Source organism: Mustela nivalis (genome assembly GCF_964662115.1).
Source record: "Mustela nivalis genome assembly, chromosome: 7".
In the NCBI taxonomy this organism is placed as follows: domain Eukaryota; kingdom Metazoa; phylum Chordata; class Mammalia; order Carnivora; family Mustelidae; genus Mustela; species Mustela nivalis.
Genome location: NC_139026.1, coordinates 88,799,902 through 88,826,961, shown reverse-complemented (window position 1 = coordinate 88,826,961; position 27,060 = coordinate 88,799,902). Strand labels below are relative to the sequence as shown.

The 27,060-nt window shown below is 41.4% G+C and overlaps 1 protein-coding gene across 7 annotated transcripts in view; it reads left to right on the top strand.

Annotated features, from left to right (window-relative positions):
• Window positions 1-301: 301 nt before the first annotated feature.
• The window catches only part of SLC11A2 (solute carrier family 11 member 2), a 38,159-nt gene continuing 11,400 nt past the window's right edge, over window positions 302-27,060 (top strand). The window contains exons 1-11 of one of the 7 annotated variants that reach the window (XM_082741263.1): window positions 302-393; window positions 17,331-17,402; window positions 19,088-19,236; window positions 19,775-19,900; window positions 20,330-20,449; window positions 21,933-22,039; window positions 22,574-22,644; window positions 22,753-22,820; window positions 24,197-24,352; window positions 25,039-25,197; window positions 26,491-26,577. In XM_082741263.1, coding sequence (XP_082597389.1) covers window positions 348-393; window positions 17,331-17,402; window positions 19,088-19,236; window positions 19,775-19,900; window positions 20,330-20,449; window positions 21,933-22,039; window positions 22,574-22,644; window positions 22,753-22,820; window positions 24,197-24,352; window positions 25,039-25,197; window positions 26,491-26,577 — 1,161 coding nt within the window. In that variant the 5' untranslated portion in view covers window positions 302-347. Of the gene's footprint in view, window positions 394-1,504; window positions 1,710-1,769; window positions 2,043-17,330; window positions 17,403-19,087; window positions 19,237-19,774; window positions 19,901-20,329; window positions 20,450-21,932; window positions 22,040-22,573; window positions 22,645-22,752; window positions 22,821-24,196; window positions 24,353-25,038; window positions 25,198-26,490; window positions 26,578-27,060 lie in introns of those variants that run through there. The other 6 variants (XM_082741265.1, XM_082741266.1, XM_082741264.1 and 3 more) reach the window with 6 other exon arrangements.

Sequence of the window (27,060 nt, the reverse complement as noted above, 5' to 3'; positions counted from 1 at the left end):
ATTCCTTTTACCCCACCCCTTTCATCCACTGGTACTCACAGGTTGGCCTCCAGCTCCTCCCAAACTGATCAAAGATGAAATCTTAGAATAAAAAAGACTCAATTAGTTGTTCATTAATATCCAGGAGTGGCTGATATATGATGCTTCCTTGTTCATGGCAGGTCAAAGATGAAATGTGATCAGGCTTTGAAGGTGTGGCTTGCCTCTTGAAACTCCCCGCGGTGTTTTTACCAATGTGCTATTGCTCAGGGCAGCCAAAGCGCCCTTATCTAACCCAGGGAGGCACGCTTGTCTGCATATATAGGGGCAGGAGCCGACACTGGGAAAAGTCTAATCCAGTCTGCACAATGAAGAGGCAACCTAAGATGGAGGAAGCTCCACACTGTGAGCTCAGTAAGTAGCCAGCAAGTGTGCAAAAGCCCAAGGAGGTTGCTCAGCTGAGCAGAGCTGGCAGGGTGACAAGAATGGCTCTAGCCATTTTACTTTCTAGTTGCAGCGGAGGTTCCCAAAGGAGGGGTTCTGGTCTGGAGGGACTTCATCAAGTCTTGCTGAAACTACCCAGATGTTTTGTTGAGAGATTCGCTGAACTAATTTGTGCATTTTCTTTTTCTCTCCAGGAGAAATTCTGTATGGAAACCAGCCTGTATCAGATAACTGATGATGCTCGGCCCACTTTTTTTGTCCCTGAGGTTTTTTTTACTTTGTTCTTGATTTTGATTTTTCTTTTTGCAGTTCACTCTCCTATCATCCTCTCTTGGACTCTTTTTTACTACCTAATAAAATTTTCTCCTACCAGTTTTTACATGAAGAAAGAAGTTGGAGGGGGTGATGCTTTTCCTTTCTAGGTCTACAATTTGGTTAAATTAAGCTTGGGTATCTTTAATGCAAGCTGTAGGGAGGTGTCGAAATGTTTCTGGATGGTCTAAAGGACACTGTTTAAAGTGAGGGTGGCTTGTCAGACCCATTTTTCTTGCCTCTACAGCACTACTAGTCTGGCCATTATCTTCAGGGAAAGACTGGCGCGTGAGATTGAGGCTGGGGCTGGAGTGGGACTGCTTTTAGGTTGATAGAGATAAAGCCTGGGCGGGGGTGAGGGGGGAAGCGAGATAGACAAGATGGGAGCAGGGCACCTGATTCGCCGTAACTGGCGGCACTAGCTAGTGTTTCGCGGTTCTCCCAGGTGTGGATTGCTTTTGGTGAGGCAGCAGAGGCTACGATGTGGCTCCGGGGACGACAGGAAATGGTCCTGCGGGGTTGGCTAAACTTTAGATGGTGGTGACGTATCTCGCAGGGCAAAGTCTACAGAAAAAAAGGGCTCCACCGCCAGTATCTAATGTGAGGCAGCGGCTAACTACGGTGGGAAATTTACGTGTCCCGGGACCGCCCGCGCCGTGGGAAGCTCCAATTCCACACTCAGCGATTCTGCCGCGCGCAGGCAAAGGCCCCGCTGGAGGCACCTCCCGCCGGGGCTGCCGTGGCCCCGCCTATACTCTGACCCCGGGGCAGGCGGAGCCTCGGGACGCCGTCCGCTGGCCACGCGCGCCTGCAGCTGCGGGGAATACGAGGAATCCAGCCAATAGGAATGTGCAACTGCGGTCCTGTCGGCCAATCGCGGGGCGTGTAGGGGGTTGGCCGGCTTGGCGCTAGCTCCCGGGATATGGAGCGGCCAGCGTGAGGGCGTCTCGTCAGGTGGTTGCGGAGCCGGTAAGGCGAGGGGCAGGCGGGGTCAGGGGTCACGCGGCCGCACCACATTCCCCAGGCGGGTCGGGAGGGCGCAGGGCGGTCGGACGGTGGGAGCAGGCGCCGGGGCCAGTGTGGGGCGCGCGGGGCGCCTTGCGGAACAACGGGGGGCGGTACGGGTCGGGAGGGCCTGAGGCGCGGGGGGCCAGACGGAGCAGCATTCTTCCGAGAAAGATGGAGAGCGGGGGGCGGGAAGCGGACGCTGGAGGTTGTGGGGGCCTCGTCCCTTCCGCGCCGAGGCCTAAGAGAAATGGCCGAACCCCCGGCTGGACCTGCCGCCGCGCGGGAACCCGTGACCCAGGGTGCGCTAACCCGTTTCAGGCCGCAGAGGAGGCGACGGGCACGGGGCAAGGTCCTGGCAGCTTCCTTATCTGCAGAGCCCTGGGTCCGCGCCCGCTCCCGAGGCCTCCAGCCGCTCCTCTCCAACAATCAAGTTCACTGTAGTGCAGCCGACACCGTGGAGCGCTTTCGAGTGCAGGGCCTCGGGAGGCCGCTGAGTGCTCGTGTGTAGATTGGTTGTAGGGCTGTTGTGCGCCTGCCAGGCTCCAGGTACTACTCCAGGGGGCATTGTGGCACACGGTGTGTAAGTGGGCTGTACGCTCTCCGGCCGGTCGGTTTCCTAGATCCCTACTTTTAAAGCTATCAGTTGTATTTTTTTTTTTTTTTTTAGGATCTTATTTATTTATTTGACAGATCACAAGTAGGCATAGAGGCAGGCAGAGAGATAGGAGGAAGCAGGCTCCCCGCTGAGCAGAGAGCCCGATGCGGAGCTCGATCCCAGGACCCTGAGATCATGACCTGAGCTGAAGGCAGAGGCCCTAACCCACTAAGCCACCCAGGCGCCCTGTCGCTTGTATTTTGATAGTCCGTCTTTGGATTCCTTTACACTTTTGATATCCCCAATGACCCACCTCATGGATCCGACGATTTCAAAGAGCATCATTAGGGGAGAAGTTGAGAAACCTGTGCGTAATCCTATTGTCTGTTGCCTTCAGAGGAGTGCTGTGAAGTTAAAGGAACGGGGTGGCATATCTTTTTCTTTTTTTTTTTTTTAAGATTTTATTCATTTATTTGACAGAGATCACAAGTAGGCAGAGAGGCAGGCAGAGAGAGAGAGGAGGAAGCAGGCTCCCCGCTGAGCAGAGAGCCGGATGCGGGGCTCCATCCCAGAACCCTGGGATCATGACCTGAGCCGAAGGCTGAGGCTTTAACCCACTGAGCCACCCAGGCGCCCCTGGGGTGGCATATCTTTAAAGTGGAAGACAAAAGGTAAAATTATGTGGTAGGAGAGGCAAGGGCAGATAGGCTTGCAGAAACTTTGGCTGGCCATAATTTTAGTGAATATTGGTGAAACTGGGGGACACTGTTTATCTTGATCCTGTGAAACCGAAGGCCCACCAGTTTGCACCACTTCTTGGCTGTGTAACCCTTTGAGCAAGTTGCTTATTAGCTTCTTGATTCTTTTGTTTCCAAGTACTTAAAATGGGGATTGATAATATCAGTCTTACAGGGTTGTTGGTGAGTGTAAAGTAAAAATACACATAAGGTGCTTAGAACAGTTCTTGGCATGTAGGAGTTTTTATTATCTGTGCCTTCCTTCCCCTAAAGATTCCAAACTAAGAAATTCTGACATTACTACTTACTTAATCTTTGCTCAGAATCCTGAGCCTATCCTGAAAGAACCCTTAGGCCCTTGTTTTCCATCCACGGCAGTAATGCTGACCTGAGGGTATAGTATAATTCCATATGATTAGAGGCTTTTTACTGGGTGTTTATTTTTAATCATTAAATAAGGTTGGAAACTATCGCTGTACTAGGAATGTCTGTGATAGCTGTGTCGGGTAAATGAAACCTCAGAACTTCTTTGGCTGTTTAGTTTTTTACTGGAAAATATTTCATTTACAGTCTTAGGCTAGGCACAGTTTATTTTGGATCCAATACCAGAAAGGCCTGGATTGCAGCATACTTGGTTTCTCATGTTTCCGGGATGGCTGTGGGACTCAGGAGGGGAATTTCTGGGCAGCCTGGCTGTATTTCTTGTTAATGAATGGGGAAGCTTGGTATGAACCTAATCTTTAGTGTTAGGATGTCAGCAGTGGTTTCTTGGATTACTCTATACAGCAACTACTAAGCAGCTTTACTTCAGTTTCGACTCAAGGAAGTGAGGTTAGTGGTTAGAGAATGGTATGGATAAAAATAGCATCTTTTGGGTGGGTGCTGTGGAGTCAAAGACCTCTTTATTCCTTGTCGTCTCTCCATGTACACAAATACATATATCTGCTGACAGATTTATACCCTTTCTATGAGCTTAAAGTTCCAAGTTTTCTTGGTGTTATCTGGAAGGCGCTAGTGGAAGACTGTACTGTCTTCTGATTCTTTCCTTCCGTGAAAGCTGCTGTTTATACACATATCATAATCACAAAAGGAGAAACTCTATATTTATGAAAAAGAGCATCGCTGATTGCTGCAGTATGCTGGCCCGATTTGGGTGAAGTAGGGATGCTATAAGTTCACTTACTTAGCTCTAGAATGAGACAGTTTAGTAGTTCTGTAGGGTTGAAATTCGAATGTTGGCTTGTTGAGAGTAGAGAACAGTGTCTTTTTGCTTGTGCCTGGATAAAGAGGAAGGGGTGTGACATCTTCAAAGAGTTGAGTGTTTGAGGCAGAAAGGGAAGCATTTTTTCCCAAGTATTGTCATTTTTGTCATCTGAGTCTCTCTGGTTTGAATAAAATATTTTGGAAAAGAAGGTAGGGAGTATTTGAATATGCAGAATATAAGAATTTGGAAGACCTTGACCCTTGTCATCTCACTCATCAGATGCCATTTATTCTTTTGATAATTTAACAAACATATATTGAGCAATTAACATTTATTGGCCCATGAAGACACAAAGAAGAGCCCTTCAGGTATCATCAGGAATATGGTGGATAAAATGCAACATTGTTTGTGTTATAAAGTATAATAATACCAGAATGGAATATAAAACATTTGGCTGGGAATGATAAAAATGTATTTATTGTCTAATTCTTCCACTTTTAATTTAAGGCTGAAGTAATTTACATTTTACTTATTTATTTGACAGAGATCACAAATAGGCAGAGAGATAGGCAGAGAGAGAGGGTGGGGGGGGAAGCAGACTCCCTGCTGGGCAGAGAGCCGGATGTGGAGTTCAATCCCAGGACCCCAAGATCATAACCTGAGCTGAAGGCAGAGGCTTTAACCCACTGAGCCACCCAGGCACCCCAGTAATTTACATTTTTTAATGTAAGGACCAGTTTCCAGTGAAAACTTAAATTGGGAAGTTAGGGTTCTCAGTCGTTTCTTTGTGCTTATTGCTAGTAGGTCATCTTATATGGGTTGTTTTTGTTAGGTCTGGTCCATTTGTCACTCATGATCAAGTGTCTGTTAAAACTCCTTGGTAATGAATGGAGAAGGCTACAAGTGAATTATTAAAAATTTAACAGGCTCCAGAGAGCAGAAGGAGGCATATGTGCAGCCAGAGAATCTTGTAGTAATCTTGTAGGAAATGTTGTCTGTCTGTGCATATAATTTTTATTTGCTTTAAGAAAAGACATGTCAAGGAAAATATGTACTCAAATTGTTAAGGCCAGGTTACATTCAAGGGGATGATGGAATAAATGAGTAGTTCAATAATAATCATTCTTCACATTTGCGAGAGAAAAATTGAGCAAATGTGAAGGCAAAATATTTTTTCTGAGGCATGAGTGGGTATAAATTTGTTTAATAGACTGTGTTACTTCAATATAAAGGGGTCTTTGAAATTGTTCACAGAGCTGAGAGTTGTGTTCTAGGATCCATGTTTGAGGCCGTGAGGTCAGGGTGGTTCCCCCAAAGGGAAATACACTGCTATGTATCTCTGGTTAGGGGGAAATCAGAGGAAACTCTCTATGAGAACTGAGAGGAACAAAGACCAAGCTATGTAGAAGGAAGACTTCAGTGAGCCTGACGTATGAGCCATCAAAGAGGTATGAAAGCTAGTTAAGCCTCAGCAATGGTCAGGGAAAGTTCTGTTTCGTAGGTATCAAGCCCTTCTAATTCTGAAGTCTCTGGTGGATGAGTGATATTTTTGTCTAAGCGATCAGTACTTCTTGAAGCCTGGCCACACTTCTCCCAGCTGTTATCATCTTTGACAGCCAGCCAGCCAGTTTCATTATCAACTGTCCTCTTTCTCCCTATATCTGACTCTTTCCCTCTTTGCTGCTTAACATTTTCTTTTTCTTCTTTTTTATCGTTAGATGTTCTCAATGTCAGGTTTTTCTTTTAACTCTAAACATAGATTCACAGACGTCCAGCTCAGGTGACAACCATAGACTTGATGTTGATTTGAAATTGTAGTCTCTGGTAGATTTGAGATTCTCTCAATTTTGATATTATTACTCAGTATACAAAGTCAGTAAGACAAAGAACAGCCTAAGCTGGTATCTTAATGGCCATTGTGTCAGAGTGAGAAAGACATACACATACAGAAACCCTGGTGTGTATTAAGCACATGATGCAATAGGAGTACTGTTTGTACCTTATGAACTGGGTGTGTTCCTGTAGCTTTTGGCTGAAAACATTCTAATATGAAGACATTCTCTACTTAGGTAGTGAGGATTAGAATTTTGAGACCTTTTTCTTAAACTGACACCACAGGGACTTTTCACTTTGTTCCTTCACAGAAGTAGGTGTAATCAGTTCTCAGCCTATCTTTTCTTCATTTTATCATTTTTTATCAAATTCATTTTCATAAGAGAAAAATAGGACACTTACACCTAAATTTTAAAAATTCTAAACTTTACATCCTCAAGAATAATTTAGAAATTCACATGGCTTTTTAAAAAATTAATTATCATAATTGACATACAATGTAGTGTCAGGTGTACAACAGTGATTTGACAATTTTATACATTATAGGATACTTACCACTGGTAAATGGAGTTACCATTTGTCACCATATAATGTTATTACAATATTATTGACTATATTCCCTATGCTGTACTTTTCATCTCCATGACTTGTTTTATAACTGGAAGTTTGCTCCTCTTAATCCCCTTTCACCTATTTTGCCCATGTTCCCTCCCACCTCCACTCTCATAACCATCAGTTTGTTGTCTATATTTAAGAATTTGTTCATTGTTTTGCTTTTTAGATTCCACATATAAGTGAAATCATATGATATTTGTCTTTCCCTGTCTGACTTGTTTCTCTTGACATAATACCCTCTAGGTCCATTTGGGTTGTCACAAATGTCAAGATGTCATTCTTTTTTATGGCTAAGTAATAGTCGTGTGTGTGTGTGTGTGTGTGTGTGTGTGTGTATTTATCACCTTTTCATTATCCTTTCATCTACCTATACACGCTTGGGTTGCTTCCATATCTTGGCTGTTGTAAATAATTTTACAGTAAACCTAGGGTTGCATATATCTTTTTGAATTAGTGTTTTCATTTTCTTTGGGTAAATGCCCAGTAGTGGAAATACTAGATCATTTGGTATTTCTATTTTTAATTTTTTTTTAAGATTTCATTTATTTATTTGACAGAGGGAGAGAACACAAGTAGGCAGAGAGGCAGGCAGAGAGAGAGGAGGAAGCAGGCTCCCTGCTGAACAGAGAAGGGGCTCAATCCCAGGACCCCGGGATCATGACCTGAGCTGAAGGCAGAGGCTTAACCCACTGAGCCATTCAGATGCTCCTCTATTTTTAATTTTTTGAGGAATCACCGTATTATTTTCTACAGTGGTTATACCAGTTCATATTTCCACCAACAGTACACAAGGGTTCTCTTTTCTCCACATCATCATAAACACTTGTTTCTTATATTTGATACTTGTCATTTTCACTGGTATGAGGGGATACTTCATTGTGGCTTTGATTTTCATTTCACTGATGTTTAGTGATATTGAGCATCTTTTCATGTGTCTGTTGGTCATCTGTACTTATTTGGGAAAAATGTCAGTTCAGGTTCTCTGTCCAATTTTGATTTAATCAGATTATTTTTGTCTTCAGTTTTTAGAAGTCCTTTATGTATTTCGAATATTAACCCCTTATCAGATATATCATTTATAAATATCCCTTTCTGTAGGTTGCCTTTTTGTTTTGTTGACATTTTCCTTTGTTGTAGAAAAGCTTTTTATTTTGGTATGTGTGTATATATATATACACACACAAAAGCTTTTTATTTTGGGATATATTATATATATCTCCCTGTAACCATATATATACATATATGTATATGGGGATCTGTATCCATATATCTATATATCTATATATAGATCTCTAGTTTATTTTGCTTTTGCTTCCCTTGCCTGAGTTATATCCATAACTATGTTGGTAAGGCTGGTTGTCCAAGAGATTACTTCCTGTATTTTCTTTTAGGAGGTTTATGGTTTCAGATCTCACATTTAGTTCTTTAAATCATTTTGAGTTTATTTTTGTGCATAGTGTAAAATGGTCTAGTTTCATTCTTTTGCATGTTGACTGTCCAGTTTTCCCAGTGCTATTTGTTGAAGAGACGGTCTTTTTTCCATTGGATGTTCTTTCCTGCTTTGTTGAAGATGAATTGATCATATAGTTGTGGGTTCATTTCTGGATTTTCTGTTCTTTTTTTTTTTTTTTTTTAAAGATTTTATTTATTGTGCTCGCTTCGGCAGCACATATACTAAAGATTTTATTTATTTATTTGACAGAGAGAGATCACAAGTAGGCAGAGCAGCAGGCTGAGAGAGAGGAGGAAGCAGGCTTCCAGCTGAGCAGAGAGCCTGATGCCAGGCTTGATGCCAGCACCCTGGGATCATGACCTGAGCCAAAGGCAGAGGCTTAACCCACTGAGCCACCCAGGCACCCCTGGATTTTCTGTTCTGTTCCACTGAACTGTGTGTCTGTTTTTGTGCCAATAACATCATCAGGGAAATGCAAATCAAAACTACAAGGAGATATCACCTCACAGCAGTCAGAATGGCTAAAATTAATGCAGGAAGCAGGTATTGGTGAGGATGTAGAGAAAGAGGAACCCCCTTACAGTGTTGGTGGGAATGCAAACTGGCGTGGCCTCTCTGGAAAACACTATGGAGTTTTCTCAAAAAGTTAAAAATAGAGCTGCCTTGGGCGCCTGGGTGGCTCAGTGGGTTAAGCCGCTGCCTTCAGCTCAGGTCATGATCTCAGGGTCCTGGGATCGAGTCCCGCATCGGGCTCTCTGCTCAGCGGGGAGCCTGCTTCCTTCTCTCTCTCTCTCTGCCTGCCTCTCTGCCTACTTGTGATCTCTCTCTGTCAAATAAATAAATAAAATCTTAAAAAAAAAAAAAAATTGAACTGCCTTACGATCCAGCAATTGCACTACTAGGTATTTATCCAAAGGATACAAATATATAGATTCAAAGGGTTCAGTTAGGGATTTCATTGAATCTGTAGACTGCTTTGAGTAGTATGGATATTTTAATGATATTTCTTCTTCCAATCCATGAACATTGGTGAATCTTTCCACTTTGTGTCATCTTCAGTTTATCAGTGTGTTGTAGTTTTCAGAGTACAGGTCTTAAACCTCTTTGCTTAAATTTATCCCTAGGTATTTTATTCTTTTTGGTGCAATTTTAAGTGGGATTGTTTTCTTAATTTCCTCTTTTGTTACTTCATTATTAGTGTATAGAAACACAAGAGATTTCTGTGTATTAATGTTGTATCCTTTGACTCTACTGAATTCATTTCTTACTTGTAATAGGGTTTTTGTTTTTTGTTTTGTTTTTTTTTTTAATTTGACACAGAGAGAGAGAGATCCTAAGTAGGCAGGGAGGGAGACAGAGGGAGAGAGGGAAGCAGACTCCCTGCTGAGCAGAGAGCCAGATGTGGGGCTTGATCCCAGGACTCTTGAGATCATGACCTGAGCTGAAGGCAGAGGCTTAGCCCACTGAGCCACCCAGGTGCCCCTGTGATAGTTTTTTGCTGGGGTCTTTAGGATTTTATGTATGTAATATCCTGTCATATGCAGATAGTGCCAGGTTTACTTATTTACCAATTTGAATGCCTTTATTTCTTGTCTGATTGTTGGAGCTAGGACTTCCAGTACTGTGTTGAATAAAAGTGGTTATAGTGGACATCCTTGTCTTGTTCCTGATCTTAGAGGAAAGGCTTTCAGCTTTTCAGTATTGAGTATGATATTAGCTGTGGATTTGTCATAAGTGGCCTTTATTATATTCTGAGGTATGTTCTATACACACTTCGTTGAGTTTTGATGATGAACAGATGTCATATTTTGTCAAGTGCTTTTTCTGCATCTATTGCATCTATTGAGATGATTGTATGGTTTTATCCTTCTTTTTGTTAATAAGGTACAACTATTTTCAGATATCCAATTGGCAGATATCAAACTACCTTTATATCCCTGAAATAAATCCCACTTGATCATGATGAATAATCCTATTAATGTATTGTTGAATTTGGTTTGCTGATATTTTGTTGAGGGTTTTTGCATCTATATCCATCAGGGATGTTGGCCTGTAGTTTTTTGTGTTGTTTTTATTTAAGATTTATTTACTTGGTTGTGGGGGTAGGGGCAGAGGAGAGGGAGACCATGAGAATTTCAAGCAGACTGCCTGCTGAGCACAGCCGGGGGCGGGGGGGTGGGGCGGGGGGGGGGTGCTTGATCTCATGACCCTGCGATCTTGACCTGAGCCAAAATCAAGAATTGGATGCTTAACTGACTGAGCCCAGGTGCCCCTGAAGTGTTTTGTTTTGAGTGTCTTTGGTATCATAGGGTTATGCTGACCTTGCAGAATGAAATTAGAAGTTTTCCTTTCTCTTCTATTTTTGGAATAGTTTGAGAATAATAGGTATTAACTGTTCTTTAAATGTTTGGTAGAATACATCTGTGAAGCCATCTGGTCTTAGACTTTTGTTTGTTGGGAGTTTTGATTACTGTTTCAGTTCCATAACTGGTAATTGGTTCACATGGCTGTTCTCAGCTGTTTGTTTCCCCCTCATTCCCAGTGAGGGCAAATTGAGTTTTGGAACTAATGAGGTAGATATCCTCAATGGAATGACTCCGAAAATGGAACTTATTTGTTGACATAGAATGAAAAACAAAGAAAGCAATAATCTCCTTTTTTTTAAAAAAAAAGTGGCTAGTAATCTTCCTTATTAAAATACATAGGGTTTAGGGTGCCTGGGTGGCTCAGTTGGTTAAGCAACTGCCTTTGGTGCAGGTCATGATCCCAGAGTCCCAGGATCGAGTCCTGCATCAGGGGAGTCTGCTTCTCCCTCTGACCTTCTCCCCTCTCACGCTCACTCTCACTCTCTCTCTCTCAAATGGATAAATAAAATTAAAAAACAAAAAAACACATAGCATTCAGGAAACAATTAGCTCTCTTCAAACCACTTGAATTTTTCAGAGTTTTGTTGACTCCCAGTCATCCAGGACAGGGGCTTACTTTCATGAAGAACGTCTTATATGACATAGGTGTTAGATTAATAATAGTGGTTTAATAGAAATATCAAGTACTTTAGCCATAAAGGAGACTTTTAGGGAAAAGGATTTTAGAAGGATCCGGAAATTTTTACATTTTCTTCAAGACAAATGGAATTTTTCATTTTATGACAACTCCTTGTTACTCTCAAATAAACAACTCAGGTATCACTTTCTAAAGCCTAGATCTCTTGCATCTGGCAGTTTTGACTGTGTCACCAGCATGTTGCTGGCACTGAAAAATTGTCTAAGAGAAGCATCAAGAGAGAGAAGAGGTGGCTTTGCCAGTCAACTTTTATTTTATTTTATTTTATTTATTATAATCTCTATTTTTTCCCCCAGAGAACAATTTTTGTTCAGTGTTTAAGGACTTAGCTCCCTACAATGCCCACTGGTCTAAATTGGGGTGGAAGTGTTTGGTCCTTCCCTCTTTTGCAAGAGTGATTCCTGACTACCTTGCTGTGAGTTTTGCCAGTCAACTTAAAAATTCCTGTTCACATTTATTTAACTAGTCGCTACCATGCAGACACTTCTGGTTCCCTCTATGAGAGTTCTTTTCCTACTTTAATGCGGTCTTTGATTTTATTCATATAGGGAAAGGGAGGTAAAAAGAGGGGATGAATTAGAGGACTGTTCAAAGACATTCCTCTTTAAACCTTATAATTAATTTTAGGGAGACCTTTGCAATGTTGGACACAGCTCTGAAATCAGTGAAATAATTTTGAGGACTTTGTTGTCCATAGGAGAATTTTACAAGAAGTATTTCAAATTCAAAAAAAATTTTTTAACTATATGGGGAAAACAATTTAAGTTACATGTTTTTTAGTATTCGGTATTTCAGTATTTCAGACTTTCTTAGGGGCAATTTTTAAAACAGATTTGGGCTATCTCAGTGGTGTTTTTTGTTTGTTTGTTTGTTTGTTTAATTTATTTGAATGAGTGAAAGAGCACAAGTTGGGGAGGGGCAGAGGGAGAGGAAGAAACAGGCTCCCGGCTGAGCAGGGAGCCCAATATGGGGCTCTGTCCCAGGACCTATCTGTCCCAGGGATCATGACCTGAGCCTAAAGCAGATGCCCAACCAACTGAGCCACCCAGGTGCTCCTATCTAATTTGTTGTTTTTTTTTTTAATTGTTTTTCTAGAGTTCTTGTGAGTGGTAAGAGAGCACATGAATTCATGTTAATTAGATGTTCAGAATCGATTATAGCTAGTTTGTGTTTGGGGGATACCCAAATTAAGGAGTCAGGAAACGCTTTCTTGATTACATTACATTAAGTTACATTCACATGTAACTCCAAGTTCATAATTTCCGAGCATGGCTCTTTGGGCACTAAGGCAAAGTAGTAGTAAGGTAAGTTTTAGACAGTGTATGCCTGCCAGCTGGATAGGTATAGATCTCTGATTAATTCACTATGGAAGTTTTGTCAGAGTTCAGCTAAACACTCTGAAAGTGTTCAGAAGTGTTCGGAAGCTGAGTGAATCCAGCTGAGTGAAACCTTTATATTTAAAAAAAAAATAGATAATACAAGTACATGACAAAGTTTTTTTTAAGTGCAAAATGGTATATAGTGTATATTCAATGAGAGGACTCCCTTCACCTGACCTCATTTGTGCTCCCCCTCTCCTTCTCTTTGGGGACAGCATTACCTGTTTTTGGCATGTCCCTGGGGGGTAGTCCATACATGTAAATGTGTGTATTCTCTCTCTTCTCTTCTTCTTCTTTTTTTTTTTTTTTTAATTTATTTGACAGACAGAGATCACAAGTAGGCAGAGAGGCCGGCAGAGAGAGAGGAAGGAAAGCAGGCTCCCTGCTGAGCAGAGAGCCCAATGTGGGACTCAGTCCCAGGACTCTGGGATCATGACCTGAGCTAAGGGCAGAGGCTTTAACCCACTGGGCCACCCAGGGGTCCCTCTTTTTTTCTTCTTAACATAAATGATTGTATACCATTCTAAACATTGGGTTTTTTACTTGAAAACATTTCTTGGAGATTGTTTCCTATCAGTACATTTAGATTTGCGTTATTATAATAGCTGCATGGCGTTCCATCCTTTATATGTACATAGTTTATTTAACCAGTCTTCAACTAATATCTAGGTTGTTTCTAGTCTTTTGATACTACAAACAATGTTACAGGAAATTTCCTTGCACATACTTTCCTTGTGTGAGTATTTCTTTAAGATCCATTGTTAGAAATAGAATTGCTGGGTCAAAAGGTATGTGCACTTTTGGCATTTTAAGACAGTGTAATTTTATTAGCCTTTTTATCTTTTTTTTTTTTTTAAGATTTTATTTATTTATTTGGCACAGAGAGATCACAAGCAGGCAGAGAGGCAGGCAGAGAGAGAGGAGGAAGCAGGCTCCCTGCTGAGCAGAGAGCCTGATGCAGGGCTCGATCCCAGGACCCCGAGATCATGACCTGAGCCAAAGGCAGAGGCTTTAACCCACTGAGCCACCCAGGCACCCCTAGCCTTTTTATCTTGCAAAACTTTTTTTTTTTTTTTTTTTTAAAGCAATCTCTACACCCAGTGTGGGACTTGAACTTGAACTCATGAACCTGAGATCAAGAGTCACATGCTTTATTGACTGAGCCAGCCAGGCACCCACTTGTAAATCATTCTTTTAACATTTTTTGGAGGGGGAGAGGGAGGAAGGGCAGAGGGAAAGGGAGAATCTTTTTTTTTTTTTTTTTTTTTTTTTTTTAAAGATTTTATTTATTTATTTGACAGAGAGAGATCACAAGTAGGCAGAGAGGCAGGCAGAGAGAGAGAGGAGGAAGCAGGCTCCCTGCTGAGCAGAGAGCCCGATGTGGGACTCGATCCCAGGACCCTGAGATCATGACCTGAGCCGAAGACAGTGGCTTAACCCACTGAGCCACCCAGGCGCCCGGAAAGGGAGAATCTTAAGCCGGCTTCGCTCTGGGTGATGTGGGGCTCCGTCTTACAACCCTGAGATGTGATCTGAGCTGAAATCAAGAGTCAGACACTTAACCGAGTGAGTCACTGAGGCACCCCCTTTCTTAACAACTTTTGATAAGGAATGGGATAAAATACTTATATTACATTTAACCAGGAGTGCCATTTTTTCTGTTGTTGATTGCTGTTTGACAGGAGGAAACTTACTGGATTTGGAAGAAGGTGACACTTTATGGTCGAGGGTGAGCTAGATATAAAAGCTATCTTTTTTTTTTTTTTTTTTAAGATTTTATTTATTTATTTGTAAGAGAGAGAGAGTAAGAGCGAGCACAGGCAGACAGAGTGGAAGGCAGAGTCAGAGGGAGAAGCAGGCTCCCTGCTGAGCAAGGAGCCCGATGTGGGACTCGATCCCAGGACGCTGGGATCATGACCTGAGCCGAAGGCAGCTGCTTAACCAACTGAGCCACCCAGGCGTCCCTATAAAAGCTATCTTAATCATAATTATCAAAGTATTGCTGGATTGATTCTGGTTGCTTGTATTTCATCTTGATCTTTGCTTTAATGTAGTTAAATGACTAAAACAACCTGGTGGTATGGTCCTGGAGAGCAAAACTGTTTCAGTACTAACTGCTTCTGTAGGGTCTTAAATTTTCATGGAAATTAAATACTGTGTAGCTCACCAAGTCTAACTAACCCACTCTGTTTCCTGCCCTAGTTATATTCTGTAGACAGTGGAAGCAATAGAGTTTATAGTTTGTTGGCTAAAAGTTTTGATGAGAAAGAGGGAATCTAGAATTGTTTTTTCTTTCTTGGAATAATTCATTCCTGAGATTTCGGAGAGAAGACCAGACTTCTTGTATTTATTAGCTGTGTATGTAATTAATATATAAATAATCCCTTAGGATACTAATAACAATTGTTTAAAATTTTATCATGAAATATTTCTGCCTAAAATTATTTAACTATCACTTTTTTTTTAAGGTTTTATGTTTTTGAGAGAGAGTGAGAGCATGAGCACAAGTTGGGGGAGGCAGAGGGAGAAGCAGACTCCCACTGAGCAGGGAGCCTGATGTGGAACTTGATCCCAGGACCCTGAGATCGTGACCCAAGCCAAAGGCAGAGCTTAACCAACTCACCCATCCAGATGGCCCTAACTACCACCGTTATTTGTTTGTTTTTTAAATATAACTTAAAGGCTTATTTTGGGAAGGAAATTTCCTCAGATGCACTAAACACTTCTGTGACTTACACAGGATGTCAATCATCACTACAAAAGTAATCTAATGTGATCAGTTCTTGGTGAGTAGGGCCACTTTAGAAGAAACTTGAGTTATGCGTAATATAATTAATAATGATAAAATATTAATAACATTATTTTTAATAATAATGTTCTCAGAGTTGATCAAAGTATAAAGAAGGGCTCTTTGCCTCATATGAAGTGGCCCAAGACCTTTTCCTATGAGAGTTATAAAGTCCCAGAGCTGATTTGTGATATCTAATTTATTAAGGCTTAGGATAACCTGATAACCTGGCTTCTTAGAAGTATATGTAAAATAAAAGTATAAGGGCTCTGGATGGGGCCAAGGGGCTGAGCTGTGATTGGACCAAGTGTCTCCTGCTGTTCTCAGTGGTCAGATACATAACTTCCATTCAGATGAGGTGCTAAAGAGGGTTTGAATGTAGACAGTGTTACTGGCATCCACTGGCTGGTGTTTAGTTATCTGGTGCCTTAAAACCTGATAGGAAGGACATGGCTAGTTGTCCACTGTAACAAAACACTTGATATTGGTGATTCTAGAGAAAAAAGATTATGTTTTCCAACTTAGCAAGTGGTGATATGTCTTATATCTGGGAAGATGGATGAAACCTAGAATGCTCCCACTCTGATAATTCTTTAAAACAGATACAGAATATATTGGTAGATTATTGAGAAAAAAAAAAAAGAAAGTAGAGAGGAAAAGACTTTCTACAGTAAAAGATAACTAAGGAGAGGCTTTTTAACTTTTTCAGTAGGATCATTCTTACTGGGATTTAAGTGGGGGTTGGGGCTAACAATAAATATTACCTCGTCTTTCTCCTTCTAAATTTTTTTTTTTTTAAGATTTTATTTATTTAACAGAGAGAGAGAGAGAGATCACAAGTAGGCAGGGAGGATCTCAGTAGGCTCTGAGAGAGAGGGGGAAGCAGGCTCTCTGCTGAGCAGAAACCCCAATGCAGGGCTTGATCCCAGGACCCTGAGACCATGACCTTGAGCCGAAGGCAGAGGCTTAACCCACTGAGCCATCCAGGTGCCCCCTCCTTGTAAATTTGAAATCAACTGAGAAGTAGATTCCTTAATCAGTAAATTGAAATGTAAAAAAAATCAGCCTTATTGGTGGGGTTGACTGGAGAATATTCCATAGATCTGTGGCCAAATGGGCTTATGACCATCCCCCCCCCACCCCCCACAGTTAAACTTGACCTAACAGGGTGATAGACTCTGGGAAAACTGCTCATCCTTAACTCCCTTCCACGATAGAATTGCTGGATGGCATCCTGCAGACTATGTCTAGTCCTCCTGATGCCTCATCTCTCCCTGAGTGGCCAGGAAGGGACAGCCATAATGATTAGTTTCTTCTTTCGGTTGTTGAAGGGTTAGGGAATGAGAAACATTATAGGGGAAGTCTCTCTCTCCTCAGGGAAATATGAGGCTGGGAAATAATGGCCCTCCACGACAGTACGGTGGTGAGGTGCTTTTCTCCCCCCTTTCCAGAAAATTGAATCATGAGCTTAAATTGTTTCTTAGATTAAAAAGAGTAAAAAAAAAAAAAAAAAAAGAGTCATAGATCTTTGTCCTTAAAAACTTGTAAAAGTTGGGGAGAAATCAGTCTGGTTTTAAATAAATATTTGACTTAATCTAGAAGCAAAGGCAGAGACTGGGGGTTTGCTTAGTAGCCTCTTTGTGGATGCTTATTAAAAAGTATTTGCCTACTTCCCTGAAATACTTTTGCTTCAGTTTGGTTTTAAAGTTGCTAGCAAAAAGTGATTAAGACTCTTTAATTTTTATTAACTATTTCTTAATAATGCTCTAAAAGCTGTAATTATTTTCAAGATTCTCTAATTTAGAAGAAGAATTACTCTTTTCATCTAGTGTGGGGTCAGTTATACAGAGTAGCAAAATGTTGGTTCTGAACTTACTATTTTGTTCTTGCTCATTCCTGTCTCCCTTTTCTCCTTTCTAGAATCCTATTCTAAGAATTCGGACACTCAGGCATCTACCATGGTGTTGGGTCCTGAACAGAAGATGCCAGATGGTAATTTATAGCTGTGTTATTGTCTGATTTTTACTTGGAATTTGGTTTAAATCAGTAATAGAAATTGACCATATTTTCCTTCTTATTATCTATCACAACAAAAATTGTCCTGAACTCTTCCCTAGCTAACAGTATCATCATAGAGGCCTGCTCCAATCAGGTCCAATCCAGTCACCATCCAGTAACTTAAGCTGTAAAAGATAACCATGAAGATCTGTCTCATATCTTATTTCCAATTCTGAGATGAACCAAGATTAGCTGCAAGTTTGGTTTCTGTAGCAGTAATGCTTCCAAGGGCAAGTGTTCACAGGCCTGGCATAAAAACCTTTAGAATGCTTTGGCTCTTCACAGCACTGGGATATTTACATTAAGGAACAGTAAAATACTGAGCAAACGCACTTAACTGTGTAATCCATTAGAGGGAGTTTTCTAATTCTTTCTAATCTAAATTTCCCCTTTAGAATTTTTATTCCTTTTCTTTAAATTTCCTCATAATTCAGAGCCACTTCACAGAAGTGGGTCAGCTCCCTATAGAAAGAAGCTTTTGTTTTTCTAGTTGGATGTTACAGGGATTTCTTGGAAACCCTGACATTAGAGCTCTTTGGTTTGAAATTGCCATTTGATGGCTACCAAACTCGGCTTTGTATTCTTCTGGCAGATTAGCCCTTTTCTCCCAGACCCTTCCCTTACCAGCATTTAAGATTACCGGCAAAATGCAGGACCTGGAAATGCTGATAAGCAGTCTAAGATGAGCCCTCCTGTCACGAGGGTGCCCACACCCCATGACCTGAAGCTCTTCATGGCAGGCCTTAGTCAGGAGGCAAAGGATTCCTGTTTGGTGGTTTCCCTGCAGCTTCAGATTTTAACCTAACTGTGGCAGGATTTTTCAACTTCTACATTTTTTGAGAAGCCTGACAGAGGTGTAAAGTCCGAGGACCATTCTTTGGCTCAGTCCTACCAAATAATGGATGGGGGTGGGGGCCGAGTAGGGTAGTAACTAGATGGATCTAGTTCTGTTCTTCTGAAAGTTAGGATTTTAGATTACGAGGGTGGCTAGACTGGGAATGTTATATTTTGAGCCCTAGGCATCAGTGTATTTAGAAGAAAATGAGATGATACTAAAAGTTGCCAACCAGGAATGCAGAAGTGTGAAAGTAGGAAAACCATTGTGAGATGAGTGTTAAAACTGACCCAGAGCAAAGTGACTTGGGAAGAGGAGTGAGAGGGAGCTTTTTTTACCATAAGCTTTTTTTAGTTTCCTGAATTTCCATCCATGTGAATGTATTGCCCTATAAAGAATTATAATTATTCTATATTAAAAATATAGATGAAAATAAAATATTGGAAATAAATTGAGTAGGGCCAGGTTGGTCTTGTGCATTTAGGTGTTAAAAAGATTTGATTTAAAAGTTACTAAGGAGTGGCGTCTGGGTGGCTTAGATGGTTAAAGCCTTTGCCTTCAGCTCAGATCATGATCCCAAGATCCTGGGATGGAGCCCCACATCGGTCTCCCTGCTCAGCAGAGAGTCTGTTTTCCCCTCTGCCTCTCCCCTCTCCCCTGCTCATGCTCTCTCCCTCCCTCTCTCTCAAATGAATAAATAGAATCTTAAAAAAAAAAAGTTACTAAGGACAAGTTGTTAGTGTATTTTGTTCATTTTTATTTCTTCTCAAATCTGTTAATTTAGATGATATTTCTGGAGACCATGGGGACTCTCCCAGTCTTGGTGCCCTCAACCCTGCCTATAGTACCTCATCTCTCCCCCAGTCCGAGGAGCACTCACAGGAGCCCTTTACCACCTACTTTGATGAGAAGATCACCATTCCTGAAGAAGAGGTTAGTGACAAATCCTTGGAGGAAAACGTTATTTAGGGAAGACTTAGGAGTGGAAAGTCTGCTGAACAACTCAAGAGCAGTGGCTTCAGATCTAATTTTGCAAGCAGTCTCTGAAGACAACTTTTGTAATCAGAGTAACTGTTTATAGTAACTTTCAGGAAAATGAGGACCTTGAGAACAGTTGCCACATTGTTCTAGTGATTATTTTTTGATCTAGAAAGTATGAATTTCATGTGTTTTACAGTAGCTTTTGTCCCTTTTGAGTGGTGGTTGGGTACAAGGGTATTGATACTCATACTCACGTTTTAGAATGAGAGGCTGGTGGATGGAAAGAGCAGGTAAGGGAAGGGCTCTTATTTGGACAGAGAAGTGGCCAGGTTATTGATAAGAAGTGGGTAAGATGAAGTTGAAGTTGGGCACACCCAATATGCAGAAGCTGATATTGTTGCTTTATATGTGAAAAAAACAAAACAAAACAGATAATTAGATCAGTATTTTGGAGGTAATAATTAGTTTGATCTCTTCCTCTCTTGTATAGTATTCTTGTTTTAGCTTTCGTAAGCTCTGGGCTTTCACGGGACCCGGCTTTCTTATGAGCATTGCCTACTTGGATCCAGGAAACATCGAATCTGATTTGCAGTCTGGAGCAGTGGCTGGATTTAAGGTGAACATCTAGTCCTCTCCCTGCCCCTGTTAAACACATGCAGTCCACCCTCACATTCTTTCCCCCTTCTCTGCCTGTTGGATATCATCAGCCTTGGCAGTTAGATGCAACTTCATTGGCAGGGACACTTGGGTGAAAAGTACCTTGCCATCTGGTTTTTAAAATTTATTTTATACACATAGTTAGCTTTAAATTTATTTTCTTTTATCCAGTCACATAGTTTGCCTTGAACAAGGGAGAAATTAAGGCTCAGAAAGGTGTGAGATGACCTAGCAGGTTATGTGCAGAACCTGATACAGATCTCCAGGTCATTTGATTCTTGAGCTGGGCTCTTTCCTGAATGTATTTCTCATTCACATTGCCAAACAACGAAATGGAAATACTCCAGTTGTATAATGAGTGTTATGATGGGATTTTTTTCTTCTCTAGTTGCTCTGGGTTCTTCTTTTGGCCACCGTCGTAGGGCTGCTGCTCCAGCGCCTTGCAGCCAGGCTGGGCGTGGTCACGGGGTTGCATCTTGCTGAAGTGTGTCATCGTCAGTATCCTAAGGTGAGTCATGTAGTGTCCTGTTTGTCACTCATCTCAGAGAAACGTGTGTGTCTGACAGAGTGTGCTGGCCTCATGGTATATACTGAAATAGTGGAGGACTTAGTGGTCAGGGGCCCTGCGGATCAGTTCCAGGGGAAATTCTGTAGCCTCTCTTGCTGTCAACTCATGGTTCTGTACTTCTTTAGAATTTAAATTGAGATTCATTTTTAGCCAGAAAGCTTCCTTGGAAAAATTCAGTTAGAGTAAATATTTACCATTCATTCCGCCTTCTGATATCTAGCAGTGCCCAGCGCATGGAGGGGTGGGAGTGCTTTAAGCACTTTCGTTCATACATCCATATTCCTAATACACGTTATTTTCTTTTTTGTTTGACTTTGTCATCAATTTGAAAACTAATGTATTCTCTTTTACTATAAACTCTATGTGGCAGGATCTTTGGATTTGTTAAGAATTATTTTTCAATTGACCCTGACTCTGGAAGTTACACTGTCTTCCACAGCTCTTTTCTGGACATTTTGGGCCTTTTCTTATTGCTGCCTAAGGCAGGAATGGACCCTATGTCTGGAAGATAGTTTTAATCTAGCTTCATCTTTAGATAAGATAATGATCTGCCTCTGGTTTGTCCTAAATGTATAATCTCCTTTTCTGACTCCGAAAAGCTATCCTTATCTGCTTTATCCCCCCTTATATGCTTCTCAGAAAAAACCTTAGTAATTTATAATTTCTTGTAGTTTCTCTTCACGTATATTAACAGTTATTTTTTTGTGACCATTTTTTATGTAGTAGATACCTGAAGCTGTTGTGTTGGGTTTGGGTTTTTGTTTTTGTTTTGTGTTTTTATTTTTTGGTTTTCTCTTGGCCTCTGTGAGCCAGTATTAACTAAATTTGTCTTTCAGCTGGATCGTTTGACCAGATTAGGTTCCCGTTTTGTTATATGCCACTCTGTTTCAACCAGTTTGCTTGGAGTCCCTTTACATATTTGTCCTTTTTCATTTGCTTATATATTATCATTATATTAAGGTTGACCCCAGCCTCTTCATTTTTATTTTATCTCTTCAGCCATGGTCAGGATAATTGTCTTCTGTGGTCATTTTCTCTTCTCTCCTGAACAATATTTTGACCAGATTAGCATCCTCATTTTCCCCTAAAACTTTTGGATTGTTTTTAGTCAGGAAATTAAGTGGAAATTAATGATCAGAAACCATTCCTCTATTGAATGGAAGGTAAGAGAAAAGATTAGGATCAGCTGCTGTCCTGACCTTGGCTCATAGGCATCACCACATAGAAGCACCCTTGCTTTCTCCAGCTTGGGGGTACAGTGCAGTGACAGGCCAGGTGGAGCCCAGTTCTGGTACTTCATCTCTAGACTGAAGCCTTATGGAGGACTGTTGATGGGTCAGTGCCAAATGTGAATTCCAAACTATAGGGACAGTTCTTAAAAATGATTAATTAGAACTATGTCTTTCTGCTGTTTGGTATTTAGGTCCCACGAATTATCCTATGGCTGATGGTGGAGTTGGCTATCATTGGCTCAGATATGCAAGAAGTTATTGGCTCAGCCATTGCCATCAATCTCCTGTCTGTAGGAAGGTGAGAGGGTTTTCCTCCAGAAAGTAATATTTTGCTAGATTTCAAAGCAAATGTAAAAACAAAAACCAAATTAATTTTCAGTTTTCAAGATTCAATTCAAGTATTATTTTTTCTGTGGAACCTTTCTGGAGCCACCTTCTCTCCCAGCAGCTGTAGGCTCTGTATGTTTGTGTTCTCATGTTGGGTTATGCATCCCTCTGTTTATACAGTGTCTGACATGTGTGTTACAATTATGTATTTGTATATCAGTTTGTCCCACTAGACAGTGAGCTCCTTGAGGGGTAAGACCCATACTTTTTAGCTTTGCATCCTAAATGTCTGACTTAGTAGACAATGTTTGAATGAATGTAGTTTGTTCATTTGGTGCTGTGATCCTAAACTACCCAAGGCCTGACCTCCTGCCACTGTCCCCTCTCCCACGAGTCCTTACTTCTCCAAGTGTTGTGTATCTGGAGAGCTGTTGGAAAGAAAGTGGTTTTCAACCACTAATCTCCATTTCTTCCCATTAATCTCCATTTCTTGTCTCTGACCTAGGGTTCCTCTATGGGGTGGAGTTCTCATCACCATTGCAGATACCTTTGTATTTCTCTTTTTGGACAAATATGGTAAGGAGACTGGGAATGGAGGGGTCAGTGAAAGGAGCTACTTCCCTTCATCTGGCTGGTGGAGAAGCCTGCCTTCTGTGAGCTCACTGTTGCATTTTTCCCCTTTAGGCTTACGGAAGCTAGAAGCATTTTTTGGCTTTCTTATCACCATTATGGCCCTCACATTTGGATATGAGGCAAGTGTTGCAGGCTATTCATTACTTTTATAACCAAAAGAGAGGGGGTTGTTTTGCCTTTTCTTTTAAGCCTGTATAATGCTAGGATGGTTTAATTTTATCACATGTGTTAACAAAAAGCCAGTTCAGCCTAGGCCAATTTTGAAGAGATATGATCTGTAGAGACTAGTCTCTGGGAAAGCCTGCTGGTCTCCTAGGTCAAAAATGACCAGATTTTGTAGGACTTCTAGACTAGACTCCCTGGTTCCAAGTTGGCTAGCCCCATTACAGAGCAGCCTTAGAGAGAGTTAGGGAGGGAGTGGAAGAGTTCTGGTTTTGCTTATCCTGGCTTATACCACCTGCAGCTTGAACTTTCTCTGTATTCCAAGTTAATGAACTATAAAGGATATAGTGGATGTTTCTTGGTTTGTTCCCCAACCCAGATACTCCTAAGAATCAGTACCATTATAGGCAATAATGGTAGCTTTCTTTATTTTTTAAGATTTTATTTATTTATTTGACAGCACAAGCAGGGGGAGCGGGAGAGAGAGATGCAGGCTCCCCGCTGAGCAGGGAGCCCCATGTGGGGCAAAATCCCAGGAGCCTGGGATCATGACCTGAACCGAAGGCCACTCAGGTGCCCTGATAGTAGTTTTCTATGTCCAATTGTTATAAACTCATTTTTTCTCATTGGCCTGGTTGAACTTCTAAAAGTACATCTAATCTGGGATGCCTGGGTGGCTGGTTCAGTTGGTTAAGCGTCTTGACTTGATTTTTTGGGTCGGATCATGATCTCAGGGATCGGATTCTCTCTTCCACTGCCCCTCCCCCTGTTCACACTCTCTATTTCTAAAAGAAATAAAATCATTTTTAAAAAGCACATCTAATCTGTGAGTAGATTATGTAATAGATTAGTCTAAGGCTTCCAAGAGAAAGGCTGAACCAGGAAAAAGTATGTATGAGAAATATTTATGAATGTGTCTCAGCATACATTAGTGGCAAACATATTTTTAGATAAACATAGGTGAATAGAGGAATAAGTATGGAAAATCAAGAATTGACTATATTCTTGGGTCTGCCTCATAGGAGCCGTTGTGAAAATAATGTCAGTGAGGCCCTTAGCAGCCATCTAATTCTTTAGAATATTAATGACATTCTCTACACATCTACTTTGTATATCTAAAATATGATGTGAAATACTTGGATATCCCAGGCCTGAATTCTTGGACCTCTGGAAGCAAGTCCCTCATGCTGCTTTGTTTTCTGATGGTTCTATATTCCTCATTATTCTAGGTGGTTGTTGAAGAAAGTGTTGTAAGGAGCAATGGATGCTGAGTGTTTCCTAGTACTGTGTTCCTCTCCTGGTCTCATATTCTAATAGTTATGTTGGTATGTAGTATGTTACAGTGAAACCCAGCCAGAGCCAGGTACTCAAAGGCATGTTCCTGCCATCCTGTTCAGGCTGCCACACCCCACAGATCGAGCAGGCTGTGGGCATCGTGGGAGCTGTCATCATGCCACACAATATGTACCTGCATTCTGCCTTAGTCAAGGTGAGTATGTCCCTTATATCTGTGTTGTCCGATAGTTTATGCTTCCTTTAGTTGCAGGGAACACACACTTAGTTGAAAAGCATTAGAGCCCTAAAGGAGAGAAAGGTTTTTCCATGGTTGGATGTTTATAAACTTTGCACACTCAGACTCTGTTTTTGTCACAAAGGTGACCAGAAATAAGTGACCCCACAGAGAAACTGGGACTAAAATTCTTCATAAAAGGTCGAAAAGTGCACCAAATCTCTTGTGTTTAAATCCCAAAAGATTAAAAAAAATCCCAAGAGACTCAGTGACCTTGAGGAGATCAGGAGTAAAGAGCCCAACCAAGATTTTATCAGTCATCTTATACTATAGTTTGCTGGGAGATCTCAGAGACCTTTATAATGAAGGTTGTTAGGACTGAAAATCAGGTGGTTTTTTTATGTCAGTGGTTCTTCTAGCCACAGTAACTGCGAGCTCAGTAGCACATAGTCATCATTTCCTGTTTGAGGAACGTGCAGTGTTGTCAGAGGGTCATGAGGTCCTTAATCACTGAGCCAGGATGTAAGTAAGTTTTCTCACATTTCTTGTGAGAAAATGTCAGTTGTTTGCCCTCTAAATCTTTCAGCTAACTCCAAACTTATGAAATAGTACAAAGAAACTTGTTCTAACTAATCAAAAAATGACTTTGACGTTTCTGTCTCTAGTCCAGACAGGTAAACCGAGCCAATAAGCAGGAAGTTCGAGAAGCTAATAAGTACTTTTTCATCGAATCCTGCATTGCTCTCTTTGTTTCCTTCATCATCAACGTCTTTGTCGTCTCAGTCTTTGCTGAAGCATTTTTTGAAAAAACCAACGACCAGGTGGTGAGTAAGCCAGGGTCATGAGTGGTAGTGAATGTGAGGGTAGTGAAGGCCGGAAAACAGGAAGAGTGACAGGGACTTGGAGCTCAGGGGAAACAGATCTCCAGGTTTGGGGCTGCCCCCTCATCATGGCACTATTCAGGGTCCAGAGTCTGGGGATAGGCCAGGCCTGGACCCATGTTTCCAAGCTATTGGCTCAGAAGGGAGTTTGCCTCAGAATAAAGATTGCCTCACGCTGTTGTGTTCGTGCCTTCATGTCTGTTTGGCTCTTTGTCATCATCCCCTTTTGTTTCCTGTTTATCAACTGCCAGCCTGCTTGCCAGTCCGGTATTTGGAGGTGAGGACCGGTAGGGAGGAGTCAACAAACAGAACGCAAAACTGACTAAGATACTCTCTTTTGTATTTTTTTTTTTTTTAAGATTTATTTATTTATTTATTTGACAGACAGAGATTACAAATAGGCAGAGAGGCAGGCAGAGAGAGAGGAGGAAGCAGGCTCCCTGCTGAGCAGAAAGCCTGATACGGGGCTCGATCCCAGGACCCTGGAATCATGACCTGAACTGAATGCACTGAGCCACCTAGACACCCCTCTTTTGTATTTTGAATACTCTATTGTCTTAATTCCTGATGGCCTATCTATAGGATCTCTGACTTCTTTAAGATTTTATTTATTTGGCAGAGACACAGTGAGAGAGGAAACACACACAGAGGAAGTGGGAGAGGGAGAAGCAGGCTTCTCACCAAGCATAGAGACTGATGAGGGGCTCGATCCCAGGACCCTGGGATCATGACTTGAACTGAAGACAGACACTTAACAACTGAGCCACCGAGGCACCCCACCATGCACACTCTTAACTCAGTATATTTTTTTTTCCCAAAGATTTAATTTATTTGTTTGATAGACAGAGATCAGAAGTAGGCAGAGAGGCAGGCATAGAGAGAGGAGGAAGCAGGCTCCCTGCTGAGCAGAGAGCCCAATGCGGGACTTGATTCCAGAATCCTGGGACCATGACCTGAGGCCAAGGCAGAGGCTTTAACCCACTGAGCCACCCAGGCGCCCCAACAGTAAATATTTTTGATAGCATGAGGGTGTAGAAGGATTATGGAAGAAGACCGTAAATGCCATTACTGCCAGTCCCTGCTCTCATTACAACCTGTATCCAGTGTCTTAACTTCCAGCCTATGTCTCCTAGGTGACTTGCATGTGACCTGTAGTTTGTGATCTGTAGGAATGCCCTTCTGGTCTGGTCCTTGCCTCAAAAATAAAAGTTGCTCCTGAACTGCTTTGTGTTCCAGATTGCAGTCTGTAGAAATAACAGCAGTCCCCATACTCACCTTTTTCCTGATGATAACTCAACACTGGCAGTGGACATCTACAAAGGGGTAAGCCTTTTCAGATTTGTAATCACTGCTCCTGAATCAGTATTTTTGGCATAGTATCTGATAATTTTCTGTGGGTTCACTTTGGAGCTAAAACTGTCTTCTCTGGAGTGTCATTTACTTCAGAGGTCTAGGTGCCAGGCAAGCATTTTTGGATTATGTGGGAGGGAATAGAGGATCAGCTAAAAGATGAACTGTAGAGTTATGGTGGTAGTATACTGTTTTATAGGATGTTAACTGGGGGGAGACTAAAGAAAGTGCTCCTGGTAAAGTATTCTTTATTGGAACCTCTCAGTCCCTTTTAATGCTGGTTACATTATGAACCTCCCAAGAGTAGAATGCATAATTTATGTAGTATTTCCCAAATGTATTTGACCTTTATCTTCACTCCTGTTACTATCTTCCAGAATAGTGTGTTAAGTAATATAATTGGGGAATTGTTGTGTAGACTTTCTTTCTTTTTCTTTTTTAATTTTAAACATATTT